Here is a 12,894-nt window from a genome sequence, read left to right on the forward strand (position 1 = left end):
TCTAGAGAGTATAAAATGGACATATAAATAATGGGCGTTAGGATTTACAAAAAAGTCAGGAGATTTCAGGAATTTGTGGCGTCCATTTTCACATCTGTTTTGGAGGCCCTAACAGTCAATAGACGCCAAAACTACGCTAATACTCTATAGTCGCAAAAATTACTGAATCGGTTATAGTTACAAAACTACTGATTCATTATAGTCGCCAAAAATAAGAATTGGTTTTGCTGATGTTAAGGTAGGAAGTACAAACTTCATTTGTGTACTTTACTATAGGCAGCAGTGGTTTAAGTAGAACGAACCAAAACCGCATGTGGCCTGACGGACGAGCGTTCCACTCAGCCAAACCATCACAATTGAGAAACGTGCTCCGAGTAACGTTTATTTATTATACAAAGATCAAATTGACTCAATGATAAGAAATGGCAATGTAAACTGTTGTATTTGTCAGATTTCATGAAAATGAATGAGCTGAGTCTTTCTTTGTAAGGTAAGAGTTTCGATGCTAATGACAAATTTTTAGCTTGCAAAAAAATCCACTTTTGGGTTGAAATGGTTGAATCTGTTGAGGAGGAAGGGGTGGAATGTTTTCCTGTGTTAAATGATTTATAAAAAACAAAAAGCAAACTGGAGCTTGCTGTGTGGATTGATGAAATATGGGAACACCTTCGAAGTTTGTAGATACTACTACTACTTCCCACAGGTCGAGATACAATGCTGCAAGACCGTGAATGGGTGGTCACACCGTTTTCAGTTTCCACAAAGCCAACCAGTCTATCTTCAAGTAAATACGAATGTTTGATAGACATTACCACATACTCCACCTTGAAATCTACTTTCGAGTCCGATACTTACCCACATTTTTGGCACCCTCTGGAAAACGTTCGTTCAACGCTCGTTAAAAAAGCAAAACATGTTCTTCCATTTGCTACAACTTACCTACGCGAATCCTGATTTTCTGTTTACAGGGTGTCTTTTTTTAGATGGCCCGGCTGAATTTCTCTTGAACCAATGACGCTATCAAAAAAACTGTTGTTTAATATTTTTTAGTCTAGTTTCAAATTTTTACTTTTTTAGAGAAAAATTATAGAGAGTAACTTAGGCCCAGTTCAACTTCATAATTTCAAATAGTACCCGACACATCCTGACATATCGTTTTGGAGAATTTTTTACGCTAAAAACAATGGTTCAATCGGATTTTAAATTGGTCAAACAACGACAAAGTTATGGCAAAAAGTTTAACAAAAATCGTTTGGTTTGCTATTTATTAATCACATTTCATGATCGAACTGCCTGCCTCGCCTAAAAATACAAAGATTTGATCTTTTTAACCCCTCTTAACCGGTGCTCAGAGCGATAGAGTCAGGGGAGATGGATTGACATACATTTTCTATCCTTTGCTTAGTTCTTCAACTGAAGTTGCTGGGTTTTTATTGGCGCAGATACTGTTTTTTAAATGGTCCCACAGAAAATAGTCTAGTGGAGTTAAATCGGGTGACCGACACATCGGGCCATGGGGTCCTATCCATCCATCCCGGAAGTGACGATTCAAATACATCTCACCTCCATCAAGCTTGAAAATCACTCTTTGTCGTTGTTGCAGTGGAACATCATCTAATAGTGTTGGGAAACCCTAAAAAATTGAGGAATTGAGCACCACTTAAATTATTTTCGTAGTAATAATGCCCAATTAATTTATTTACAAGAAGTCCACACCAAACGATAATACTGTGAACCACCTAATAACAAGAGTACGAAATTCTCGGATTTTTCTCTGACCACATTCGAAAATTCCAACGGTTTAGTATACCATTAGAGGTGAAGTTAATTCAACAGTTCATGGGATATGTTGAAGAACGTTTTCTTCAGCCTCCCAAATTGATATTTGTGCAAGGAACGTTAGACACCTGTCATAATCAGAGTCCCGAAGTCCCTGGACAAGATGAGAACGATACGGCTTAAAATTTAAATCCGGAGTACATCTCTAATTTTATTTTTTGAAAAACCTAAAACCCTTCCCTTCCTTTTCGCGAACCTACAATAAAATATTCAGCTCAGTTTCTTTTTGCCATAACTTGGACATTTTTTGACCAATTTAAAATCTGATTGCACCATTGTTTTCTGCGTAAAAATGCTATAAAATGATGTGTAGGGTCGTATTTGAAGTTAAACTGGGCGTGAAGTAGCCTGTATAATTTTTTTCGAAGACAAGGTAAAAATTTGAAATAGACTAAAAATATTAAACAATTTTTTTTGGATAGCGTCATTGATTTAAGAGAAATTCAGCTGGGCCATCTAAAAAGGACACCCTGTATACAGCCACAAAAACTAAATACCGAAGCTGTCTAGATCTAGATGTTGAACCCAACATCTGACTATCAGATATTAAACCTAACATATCCAAATTGTGCTCAATTATGTCTCTTTTGTGCTTAGCCACCACATTTACATAACAAAAAAAAATTGGAAAGGTTCGAAACCCGAATGAGAATATATCATGAAATGGACAAGCTTTTACCATATTCTTTACGAGGTGATGAAAAGCTCATTGTGAACTAAACAGATTCAAAAGATCTTTTCAGAGACGATTTTTCATCTGCAGCTAGCACTCTACTTAGCCATTTTATGACCCTAATCAAAATTTAGGTGCTAGGAGATTCAAGACCAAACTCAAGTTTTATATAATGATCAAGAGTATTGTGAGGCGGATGGAACAGCTGTTTTTAATATCTGGTGTGAAATTTGTCCAATCCTTCCAACTGTGTTACCGCCCAAGGTTCAGCGGCACAGTAAGCAGATGCAGCAACAACTGAGTCAAATAGCTTTTCATCGCTAGGAAGTTGGATTATTTGTAATAAGTGTTTCTTTTATCTTTTCAAGAGCTCGTATACTTTTATTAAGAGCACTATTCCTTGCCAAATTGAATTTACCCGTACAGTTGAGAGGTATGCCCAAATAAGTGAATGAATTTACATACTGCAAAGGTTGCGACTCAAAATATAAAGTTCAGTTAATATAAACTGAAATGTTAATTCTAGTATATACTGCACACTGGAGTGAGTAACGCAAGCAAATTGGCCAATAATCTAATTGTAGAGCCTTAGGCATGTCTTTGAAGATGCTGAAGTAGGAGCTCAGCTGTACTATCCCAACCACGACATTCCTTCCGATTTTCACATATTCCAGGCTCTACGAAATTCTACTAATGATAAAGACATCACTTGAATACTCCAGAAAATACAAATCACATGATAGAAAAAAAAAAAAACTACGGACTTGATTTTACAACCCATACTAGCATATTAACTAATCTAATTGAGGGTCGATGTATTGCAATATTCCTCCTCACTACACATCACTCTTCATACACATAAAAAAGAACTGGAAAAATATCTAACAAATACTATAATAAAACACATGGCTACTTACTCTAAACAACCTCGCACCCCGAGGGTTCATATATCCTCATAGTTGAAATCACGTTATTTAATTTTAAAAAAACTGTCACGTTGGATTAAGGGATTTCAAGTCCACATGTCCCGATTAGTCTTCATTTCGCTTAAGCCTATACTTTGCGATCCTTTGAGGTGTTTCAATATGGTTTCTCCTCATCGTAGTTGGTATTTTCTTTGTTTTCTGATACTTGAATGGAATTCTATTTTTTAAATATCTTCATGTCAGGCTTTATTGAATAAATGAGCCGCATCAAGGCTTGTTCAATGACTCCGGTGATTCGGTGAACGTAATCTGTAAGAATTGGTGAAATTTACTGTAGTGCGATTATTAAAAATTGAGTGAAAAAATATGAATAAAAATAAAACCTTTACCTGCTTTTAATTCTACCCTGGCACCTATTGTGCATTGTCTATTGTGCATCACTATTGTCTAGAGCTCCTCAGCTTTTTTACCAGATCCCAAAGCTTTTTCAAGAACTCCCATGTGTGTCCTTCAGGCCTGGGCTTTTCCTCTCCCAGTAGTAGGAATCTCAGTTTACATAAGCCTTCGCACCAACCTAGGACATGTGCCTCTGTCTCTTCTTCTTCCTGGCCATATGTTGCCTTGTTTCTGCTGTCCTGAATCTATAGGTATGCCTCTGGAGTCTGCAGTGTCCAGTCAGCAGTCCATCTATCATTCCTATCACATTCTAGTTCTGCCTTCAGGCCTGGACTTACCTCTCCCAAGAGTAGGAATCTCAAGGAGCCTTTGAACCAACAGAGTACATGTTCTGTTGTTTCTTCTTCTTAATAGTCTTACTTTTATTCTATTCCTAACTCGTCCTAGATTTAGTAGTTCTGCCGTTAGTTACAATGATCCTTTGATGAATTTTTTTGCATGACTTTGTCCTTTGCTACATTCCCATTGAATGGAGGATTTATTCTTAATTCTTGTTGTCTGATGACCAATCTTCATCACCCTTTTGCTCTGGGGCCCTGGTACCCAGACAAATGTAATTTTGTTGTCCTAATGCAATCCCAAACTATTCTAGTCTTTACCACCGATATGGTAATTGCCCTCAGTGCCGCCCGGCTGTTTGATTGAGTAGATGGCTATTCTTCTATTAACAATACATAGCCTTTTAAATTCCTTGGTACAATCTCTGCTTGAAAGACAGTGGCATAATGGCATATTGCCTGAGTAGAATGGTAATACAAACAAACAAGTTTTAATGAACATAGACATTTATTTGCAAAACAGATATATAATAATTTATATAAATTTTAATATCATCCAATTATAGATAATACATTAAATATATCATTTGTATTTTCATGTAACATCTAATAGCACGATAATAATTTAGTTTTATTATCAGTCAACAATTATAAATTGCTCTGGCTATCAACTTGTCCAGTAACGTATCAGATCTAACGGAAACATGTTCACATATGTCTATAATTATTAATCTCAATCATTGTACATGTTTTTAAGTATTCTAGGCATTTATTCTGACTAGTTAAGCTAAACATTGATATTTTTCAGTTTTTTTTTACATTAAAAAAATTGATTTTAGGTAGATGTTAATGAAATACCTCCTTTTTTGGAAGTTTTAAAATAAGTAGTAAAACTTGTGGGCTTAAGTTTTTGAGGCATAGTAAGAAAAAAAAATGCGCATTACTCATGGATACATCAATTTCCACATTTTTCTTACATAAATGGCATTTTGTTTTTAAAATTCTATAAAATCAATCTCTCCTTGTAAAAATACTTGAAAACATCTTCAAACTTTCATATCCTTCTAACATGCTTCAATTCAAAATGTATATAAGTAAATTAAATTTGCAGGTTAATCGATAATTTCATTTTGCATCAAGCTCAACAAATAACAGGCAAAACAATAGTCCGATTCAATTTTTGTTATTACTTAAAAAATATTAAAGTAACAAGATTCATGGCATTTTTTCCAGTCTTCAGCTTACAATTGTGCAGTTTTATATAACAGTTACATGTATGTATTAAATAGATCATAACTTTAGTAAAAACAACACTTAACAGTTTGAAATTATTAAAAAAAATAGTCATAATTTACAACTTAAGCAAATAAACCAGTTGCTATTATGGACATCGAACAAGATATTCCTAGAAAATGTCATGTTAAGCATGAGTTTCTCAGTAATTAACGCAGTAACTCTTCCCCCCACGCTAATTAATTTGTCACTTTATTAAATACTTTCAGTTTCAGTAGATTAATCATATTTGAAGGTTTTTCTTTTTGTCGTCAACTTTTGGTAATTAGGAAAAGACTGTACCGCATATTTTGGTATATTTTTAAGGTTCGGAATACCCTGATGACATTGAGATCATGACAGGACAGAATTCTGAGCCGCGCCAAAATAATGCTGCCATCTCATACAGCTTCATGCTCATGATCTAATAGAACATGACACAGAGAGGGAGAGTATAGCTGGAAAATAAAAAAGAATATTTGGCTGTTTAGTATAAATTTAAGTGAATATTTTCAGCTGTATCTATTTCTACGTTTAAGCTAGACAATTCTAATTTTAAAAATAGTATCAACTAAAACAACGAAAAATCATTTTCATTATTCTCATAAATGATGGCCTAGTCTTACGTCTTCAATCAAAACCATAGTCTACACCATATATATTGAAAGCATAATCCATCTTCATTTCCATTAAATATTTTAACATGTGAGCCATCTATCATAATTATATTTGTGAGCCATTCTAACATTATAGTACATTTTTCTTAACATTTACATTTTTACAGGTTTTAAAAAATGCTAAAGTATTTGAATAATATCTCATTTGCAACTTAAGGTCTTACAGCACTAAAAAGTATTATTTCCATACGATCCCATATTTTAAAGACCCATCCAGTACACCTTTCTCTAAGCGAAAGAGTATAATCTTAATTCATTTACATTATCACAGACTTGAGTTGAAAGAAATAACAACCCGAAACACCAAAAAATGTTAACAAAACAAATTACAGTAAAAATCGTTTAAATGAACACTGGTTGTAAAAACATATCGATTATAAGAACGAAATTTCTAGTTCCCAGCCAGCTTTAATGCAACTTAATGTATAAAATATCTGGTTATAAGAACATATCGCTTTTAGTGACCTAAAGTTAATGTATTTCTGAGAAAACAAACTTTTGTAAGAACTTCATGAGAAAATAAATCCCTCGAAAGAGGAGTTCAGACAAAATATTCTACAAAATGTAATCAATTATTTTATACGAATGATTGTGTCGTGTTTTACATTATCTTCTGGCTACACATTCTTTCTCAGTTCTCTGCAGTTGTTCAAATAGGACGGTGCAATGAACGAAAAAAAAAAAAAAAAAAACCTTTACGGTGGAGTTAAAAATCCATATAATTTCTCGTTTGGAAAATGGAGAAAAAATGGAGCTTTGGCGAATGAACTAAAGGTGAGTCATGCAACCATTTCAAACATTTTTAAGAACCGTCAAAAATTAAAAGATGAATTCGAAAAAGATCGTACCAGCAGAAAAAAAATTCGTAAAAGTTCTCATGGTAATGTCGAAGAAGCACTGTTGCAGTGGTTCAAGGTTCAAAGGAGTGCAAACATTCCGTTGAATGGACCTATTTTTGCAAGCAAAAGCAAATGATTTTGCAAAACTTTTTAATAAAAATGATTTTGTATGTTCAACCTCATGGATCCAGAGATTTCGGCAAAGACATTCCATTGTTTTTGGAAAAATCAGTGGAGAATCAAACGCCGTGCCACCAGGAGTTTCAGAAAACTGGCTTGAAACTGTTTGGCCCACGTTGCTGACAATTGTCCTGCCCACCCATCAGTTAAAGGTCTTCAAGCCATTAAATTAGCTTTTCTTCCTCTCAACACAACGTCGGTTTTACAGCCTATGGATCAAGGTNTGGTTCAAGGTTCAAAGGAGTGCAAACATTCCGTTGAATGGACCTATTTTTGCAAGCAAAAGCAAATGATTTTGCAAAACTTTTTAATAAAAATGATTTAGTATGTTCAACCTCATGGATCCAGAGATTTCGGCAAAGACATTCCATTGTTTTTGGAAAAATCAGTGGAGAATCAAACGCCGTGCCACCAGGAGTTTCAGAAAACTGGCTTGAAACTGTTTGGCCCACGTTGCTGACAATTGTCCTGCCCACCCATCAGTTAAAGGTCTTCAAGCCATTAAATTAGCTTTTCTTCCTCTCAACACAACGTCGGTTTTACAGCCTATGGATCAAGGTGTCATAAAATCCTTGAAAGTCCTCTTCAGAAAACAACTTATCCTACGGATCATTGACGACACTGAAAAGAGAAAGAAGCAAAGATTTCAGTCCTGGATGCTATAATTATACTCGAAAAGGCTTGGAATCAGGTTAAGCCTTCAACGATTAGAAACTGCTTCCGGCATGCTGGCTTCGTCAGTGATTTGGTTGACAATGCTGTTGATATTCTTCAAATCCAAGACTTTCAGGATGAAACACTTCAAAACTGGGCTCAAATTTGCCCACTGAAAACAGTTTGCTTCAAGGATATGAAGACGCAGACTTGAGTCTTACTACCCATGGAATCATCACAGATGAAGAAATTGTTGCAGGGGTCAAAGCAGAAGAAAATGATTTAGAAGACAATGCCATAACAGATGAATCAAGCAAATTTTCATGCCCCACTTTGAAGGGAATGTTCTCAGCTATAAATGTGGTAAATAAATTTTTAACATGTAATGACAATTTTGCAGAGGAATCTATGAAAATGACAGTGAAAGAACTTGTCACCATTACAGAAAATGCTTTTTACATTCATTAAAAAAAATAAAATAAATAAATAAACAAACCAATATTACAGACTATTTTTCAGTTTTGCAGTAAATAAAATTTTTGTGATTAATCTTTTTGTTTTTTATCTTAAAACCTAAACAATGATAATTAAACAGGGCTTGAAATTGCAAACGCTTTTTAGTTCCAAACTTGTTACTAAATGGGATTGCTAATTTCAATCCCTTAAAAGTAGTTCCAGAGGAATGACTGAAAGAGCCTTCAACTTTCAAAAAATTGATCAATAATTAAACAGAAAAAAATTGATTACCGGATATAGCAACTATCGGGCTTAAGAACCCAAGTTCAGATGGTCTCTTGGATGTTCTTATAAACGATTTTTACTGTAATACTATTCAGGTTTTCATCTCCAAAAAAAACAAAACAAGAAGCTAAGCGATTTTCGATTCCATATTTACAACACAATTCAGGAACATCTATTTTAAAATATCATATTAGCTAGTCAAGCCTATATAAATCAAAACCAAACTATTAACCTCTCTTTAATAATTGACCAATATTTGAGAAATATCTGTGCATAATATACACACAAATTAGGAAAATAAGTGGTCCATAACAGAAAACTATACTAAATTGAATAGACTAGACAATTATCACTTTACTAATACACTTTTACTCACAAATAATCTGGATCTCAGTATGGTCCGAATGAAAAAAAAAAAAAAAATTTCAATTGCTACTCCATGCTTTTGACCAATTTTAAGGTCATCATCAAGGCAAAACGATTTCAAACATGTCTATAAATTGACATAATTCAGTTTTAATAGATTTATTATTATTTAATAGATAGTTTTCAACTTCTTGAAGGGACATCAGTGGCTGCAATGGTTAAGGTGCTGACACGGTGCTCATCACTGTAAGGCGGGCCCTAGAGGATCAATTATATTGCTCAATATTACAAATTGTGCAATATTTTTTACCATTTAGGGTTAGTATTGAAGTTTGTTCAACAACTGAACAAAAGTGTGAGCGAGTTTATTTTTTATTTTATTTTATTTATTTTTTAATGAGGGTATTTCAACTACTACGACGTTATATGAACCCTCGGGGGGTTGCTGAAAAAAGTCCGTTTGTAAGTATGCCAGGTTCGGATGCGGGGCCGGTGGATTCGAAACCGGGACCTTTACTTATAGTGTTAACGCCTACACAGTTGCGGCCATCAATGCCCCCATAAGAATTTAATTTTTATTACACCATACAAGGACTGTAATGACAGATTCAAAGAAGTCTGAAACATCTGTTAAAAACTCCAGATCCAGATTATTTATAAGTATAAGGGCTTGTTAAAGGAACACTTAATAGTAATAATAATAAATTATACATTTAATTAAACACATTAATTAAAACCCAAATTGTTAATGGGAGAACTGTGTGCACACATTTAATCAAATATTATAAAAATATAATAGATAATTCTTACAATTGCTTTTGTAAGTGATTGTCAAGCCTATATTAACATTTCCAATAAAATGTATTGAATGTTTTTAATTTTCAAGATTTTTATTAAATTCAATTGTTACATTCTGTAAATTTGTCATGTTAAATTGAAGCATTTTATTTTAATAGTGTTAAATAGCGATTTAGATGTAATCATTTACCTTAATTTTTTTTTAGTTATGCCTTTTTCCAAGAGTAAAACATTTCCAAAGGTTTGTTGATTTTCCAGTACTTTTCATTAACCTGCCTAAGTGTTTGGTTACCAGTAAGCGTAATAAACTGACCGACGACTGGGGCGATGTGAATGGAGAAATTGAAACTCCTGTCTGGCATCTCTGAGCCCAAATCCAGGGCTAGCCTTGTAGCCAAATATTTGCTAAGGTGATCAACTGAAAAAAATAAATTACAATTGTGAAAATAGCAAGTCTGAGTACCCAGGCTAACATGTAAAAACACACTAAAAAAAATAACAACAAAATTTAGGACCTTGTAGACAAAACAAGGTCAACCAAGGACATCAAGTAATCATACAATTAGGGGTGAACAAAGGACAGAGATAGACTTTTGTGAATAATTTTCTTCTTTTAGTGTCTACCTAAAAATTGGTTTTAAATTCCACACTTTTGGTAGTTTGCTATGCCAGAAAAGGGTTCAGGGGCAATAGGTATCCTCATCGAACTTTCTTGATCAATTATCATGTGCCCTGTACCAAGGCAAATGTAATTTTGTTTTCCCCAATGACTGATATGGATGGCCCTAATGCACTCCCAAACAAATAGACCACTGATGCGGTAATTACCCTCTGTGCTGCCTGGCTATTTAGTACCTCAATGTATATGATCAAAGTTTGCCCATCTTTCTTCCCATTTTGAATATATTATGTCTTTGATATGTCAAATTACAACCGATTCTAGAACTGATTCTATGCTGATTGACACCTTACTGGGCTGCTTTACAACCACCCTGATCAGCATTGAGTTTATAATCCCCTTTTCCAGAACCAAAATTTTAGTAAATTGGCGCAGTATACCGATAAAAAAAAATCACTCAGGTCAATTTCCATTTTGCTTGTTACATTTTCTATTCAGTTGTAAAATAAAAAAAGTGTTACCTGATGCATTAGCCGTGGTTTTGATGTATCGAGTTGAGTTCTCTTTGAGTGCTTTGATGAGCGAAGAATCATTGGGCATTTCAACGGGGTGAGGCTTAAAGACAAGTTCAATTTCATCGAATGAAGACATTTGTGAAGATTCGCCCTCTGTGGCTGAATCTTGGCAGGAAGCGTCCAGGCTAGATTCTCCGGAATCGTTTGTGTCCGAGGATGAAGACCCGTACGGCTTGTTCCTCTGGGGATAACTGGCATCATTGGCATCTTCGTTCATGATCTCAGGCGGCTGACTAAACGAGATATGAGAGCTTTCAGAGATCGGATTGCTTTGGCTGGAAGTCATGGACGTGCTTTCGGAGAATTGTTTATTGTCGTTGACGTCCTGCGAATTCCTCGTGTTGTCCAAGTCGAGGTGGGCGCGTTTCGACCTCTGGATTCTGTTCTGGGTCTGCACTTTGATCCCTTCGTTGATGGAATTCATGAGAGCGGCCTGGCTGTGGCTCTTGTTGAGCTTTTCCAGGACTCTCACCTGGTGAGCGTCGTACTCGTCCCGGCTGGGGTAGATTTTCGAGATGAGCAGGTCGAAATTCGGGTCCGGCCTCAGGGAACGTTTCGAGATGAGTTTCTTCCTGCATGTGGGACACTCTTTGTTACCGGACCTCAAAGCTGTTATGATACAATCTGAGCAGAACCTATGCAAGCACTCCTTCGTCGTCATCGTCTTCTTCAGCATGTCCAAGCAGATGGGACACATCAGCTCGCTGTGGAGGCTCCGAGGCGAGACTGCGATCTCCGTGTTGTCAGTTATCGCGTCCTGCTGCGTCCTGTGCAGCTCGTACAGCGACAGCTCCCACGTCCGGCTCAAGCCGACTTGTTCATTGGTCGCCATCCGAACGGAAACTTTACAACAAAATAATAAAAAATCTTTTATCCTCGTCCGAGATCGATTTACGTTGATTTTCTTCCTCTTAGAGACTGCTATCAGTTGCGACCGCCTTCAAGTCTCAAGTGTTTCGCCTAAACACTACGGAGTACGGATGAAAACATAAATCGGCAAACGACCAAACAAAACACAATCCTATGCAACTTGTTTACAACAAGTGTTGCCGTAAACAAGCGACAAAATTCCCTGCTTTCTTCACTCAGTTTTCCCCTAAAATTATTAATCTCTACAACATTGACGATTCGCTCAAAGTAATACTACTTAAAATAAGTATCTTTAATTCCTTTGCTAGTCTCTCTGACACTGACGATGAAGAGAAAAAAAGAACATCATGGATTAATGCTCCTCCTGCAGGATTGAGACATATCCCACCTATAGTCGATCTCTCGCTCTTTCGGGATGTGAGCCAATCGACTAAAAACTTAGTCGCTGCTGAAAAGAAACTTTGAATTCAAAGTTAAGAGAGACCGAGTGCTCATCTGTATCGAATGTGAACAGGATCACACGATTCTTGCTTACCCAACAAAAACTAAGATTCCATTCCACACGTATTCTTGAAAGAAGCGACTGAGTTATAAGTACTGCCACTGATCGTGAAGGTAGAAGAGATACAAAATGGCATTTGTGAGAAAAGCTTCTTCAACTGATGAAATGCCCGAAAGCTGCCAACCTTTGAGGTCTATTTTCAAGAAGGAACTCCAGCCAAGGACAAAAAAAGTACCAAGCTGTCTGCCATTGTCGGGTCCGGTGGGAGAAATTAAAAAATAAAGTAAGAGTCAAAAAATAAAGTAAGAGTCCTAAGGTGCTATCTATGCCAAAACTACAGTCACCTGTCGTTGTTCTGTCAAAATAGAGAAAAGTGCTGGTGGTGCTGCAGTAGCAAGTAGTGGTGCAAGTATCTGTGGGAAAAAGGAAATATTTATTTTCACTAAATCCCCTAGCAAGCAACTATATTGCCGAAATGATAACCGGATAAATCCCTCAACATTATTCTATCCAGACGGCAAATAATGGTTATTTGTTCTGAGTCTATGGCTGCCCTGCAAACATTTAATCATCCTTACAGCAATAACCCTATGGTACAGTATCTGTTGTACTCACTGAGACGTCTTTAG

General features: G+C 35.8%; 1 protein-coding gene and 1 long non-coding RNA gene across 2 annotated transcripts; one reads left to right on the forward strand and one right to left on the reverse strand.

Annotated features, from left to right (window-relative positions):
- Positions 1-4,661: 4,661 nt before the first annotated feature.
- LOC106666917 (E3 ubiquitin-protein ligase RING1-like) lies at positions 4,662-11,937 on the reverse strand. Its single transcript, XM_014394454.2, has 3 exons — positions 10,840-11,937; positions 9,890-10,117; positions 4,662-5,902 (listed from the first exon to the last, which is right to left on the reverse strand). The coding sequence occupies exons 1-2, from the start codon at positions 11,723-11,725 to the stop codon at positions 9,906-9,908; spliced, it is 1,098 nt and encodes a 365-aa protein (XP_014249940.1). The 5' UTR covers positions 11,726-11,937; the 3' UTR covers positions 4,662-5,902; positions 9,890-9,905.
- LOC112126368 lies at positions 7,104-8,259 on the forward strand. Its single transcript, XR_002909933.1, has 2 exons — positions 7,104-7,361; positions 7,699-8,259. It is a non-coding gene; the product is annotated as an uncharacterized LOC112126368 (long non-coding RNA).
- Positions 11,938-12,894: the final 957 nt, after the last annotated feature.

This window comes from Cimex lectularius, unplaced genomic scaffold (genome assembly GCF_000648675.2).
Source record: "Cimex lectularius strain Harlan isolate CLEC.00 unplaced genomic scaffold, Clec_2.1 scaffold21, whole genome shotgun sequence".
In the NCBI taxonomy this organism is placed as follows: Eukaryota; Metazoa; Arthropoda; class Insecta; order Hemiptera; family Cimicidae; genus Cimex; species Cimex lectularius.

Coding starts and splice junctions, on each gene's coding strand:
- LOC106666917 (XM_014394454.2), bottom strand. CDS start 11,725: ATGGCGACCAATGAACAAGTCGGCTTGAGCCGGACGTGGGAGCTGTCG. Junction 10,118..10,839: donor AACCACGGCTAATGCATCAG/GTAACACTTTTT, acceptor TATTTTTTTCAG/TTGATCACCTTAGCAAATAT.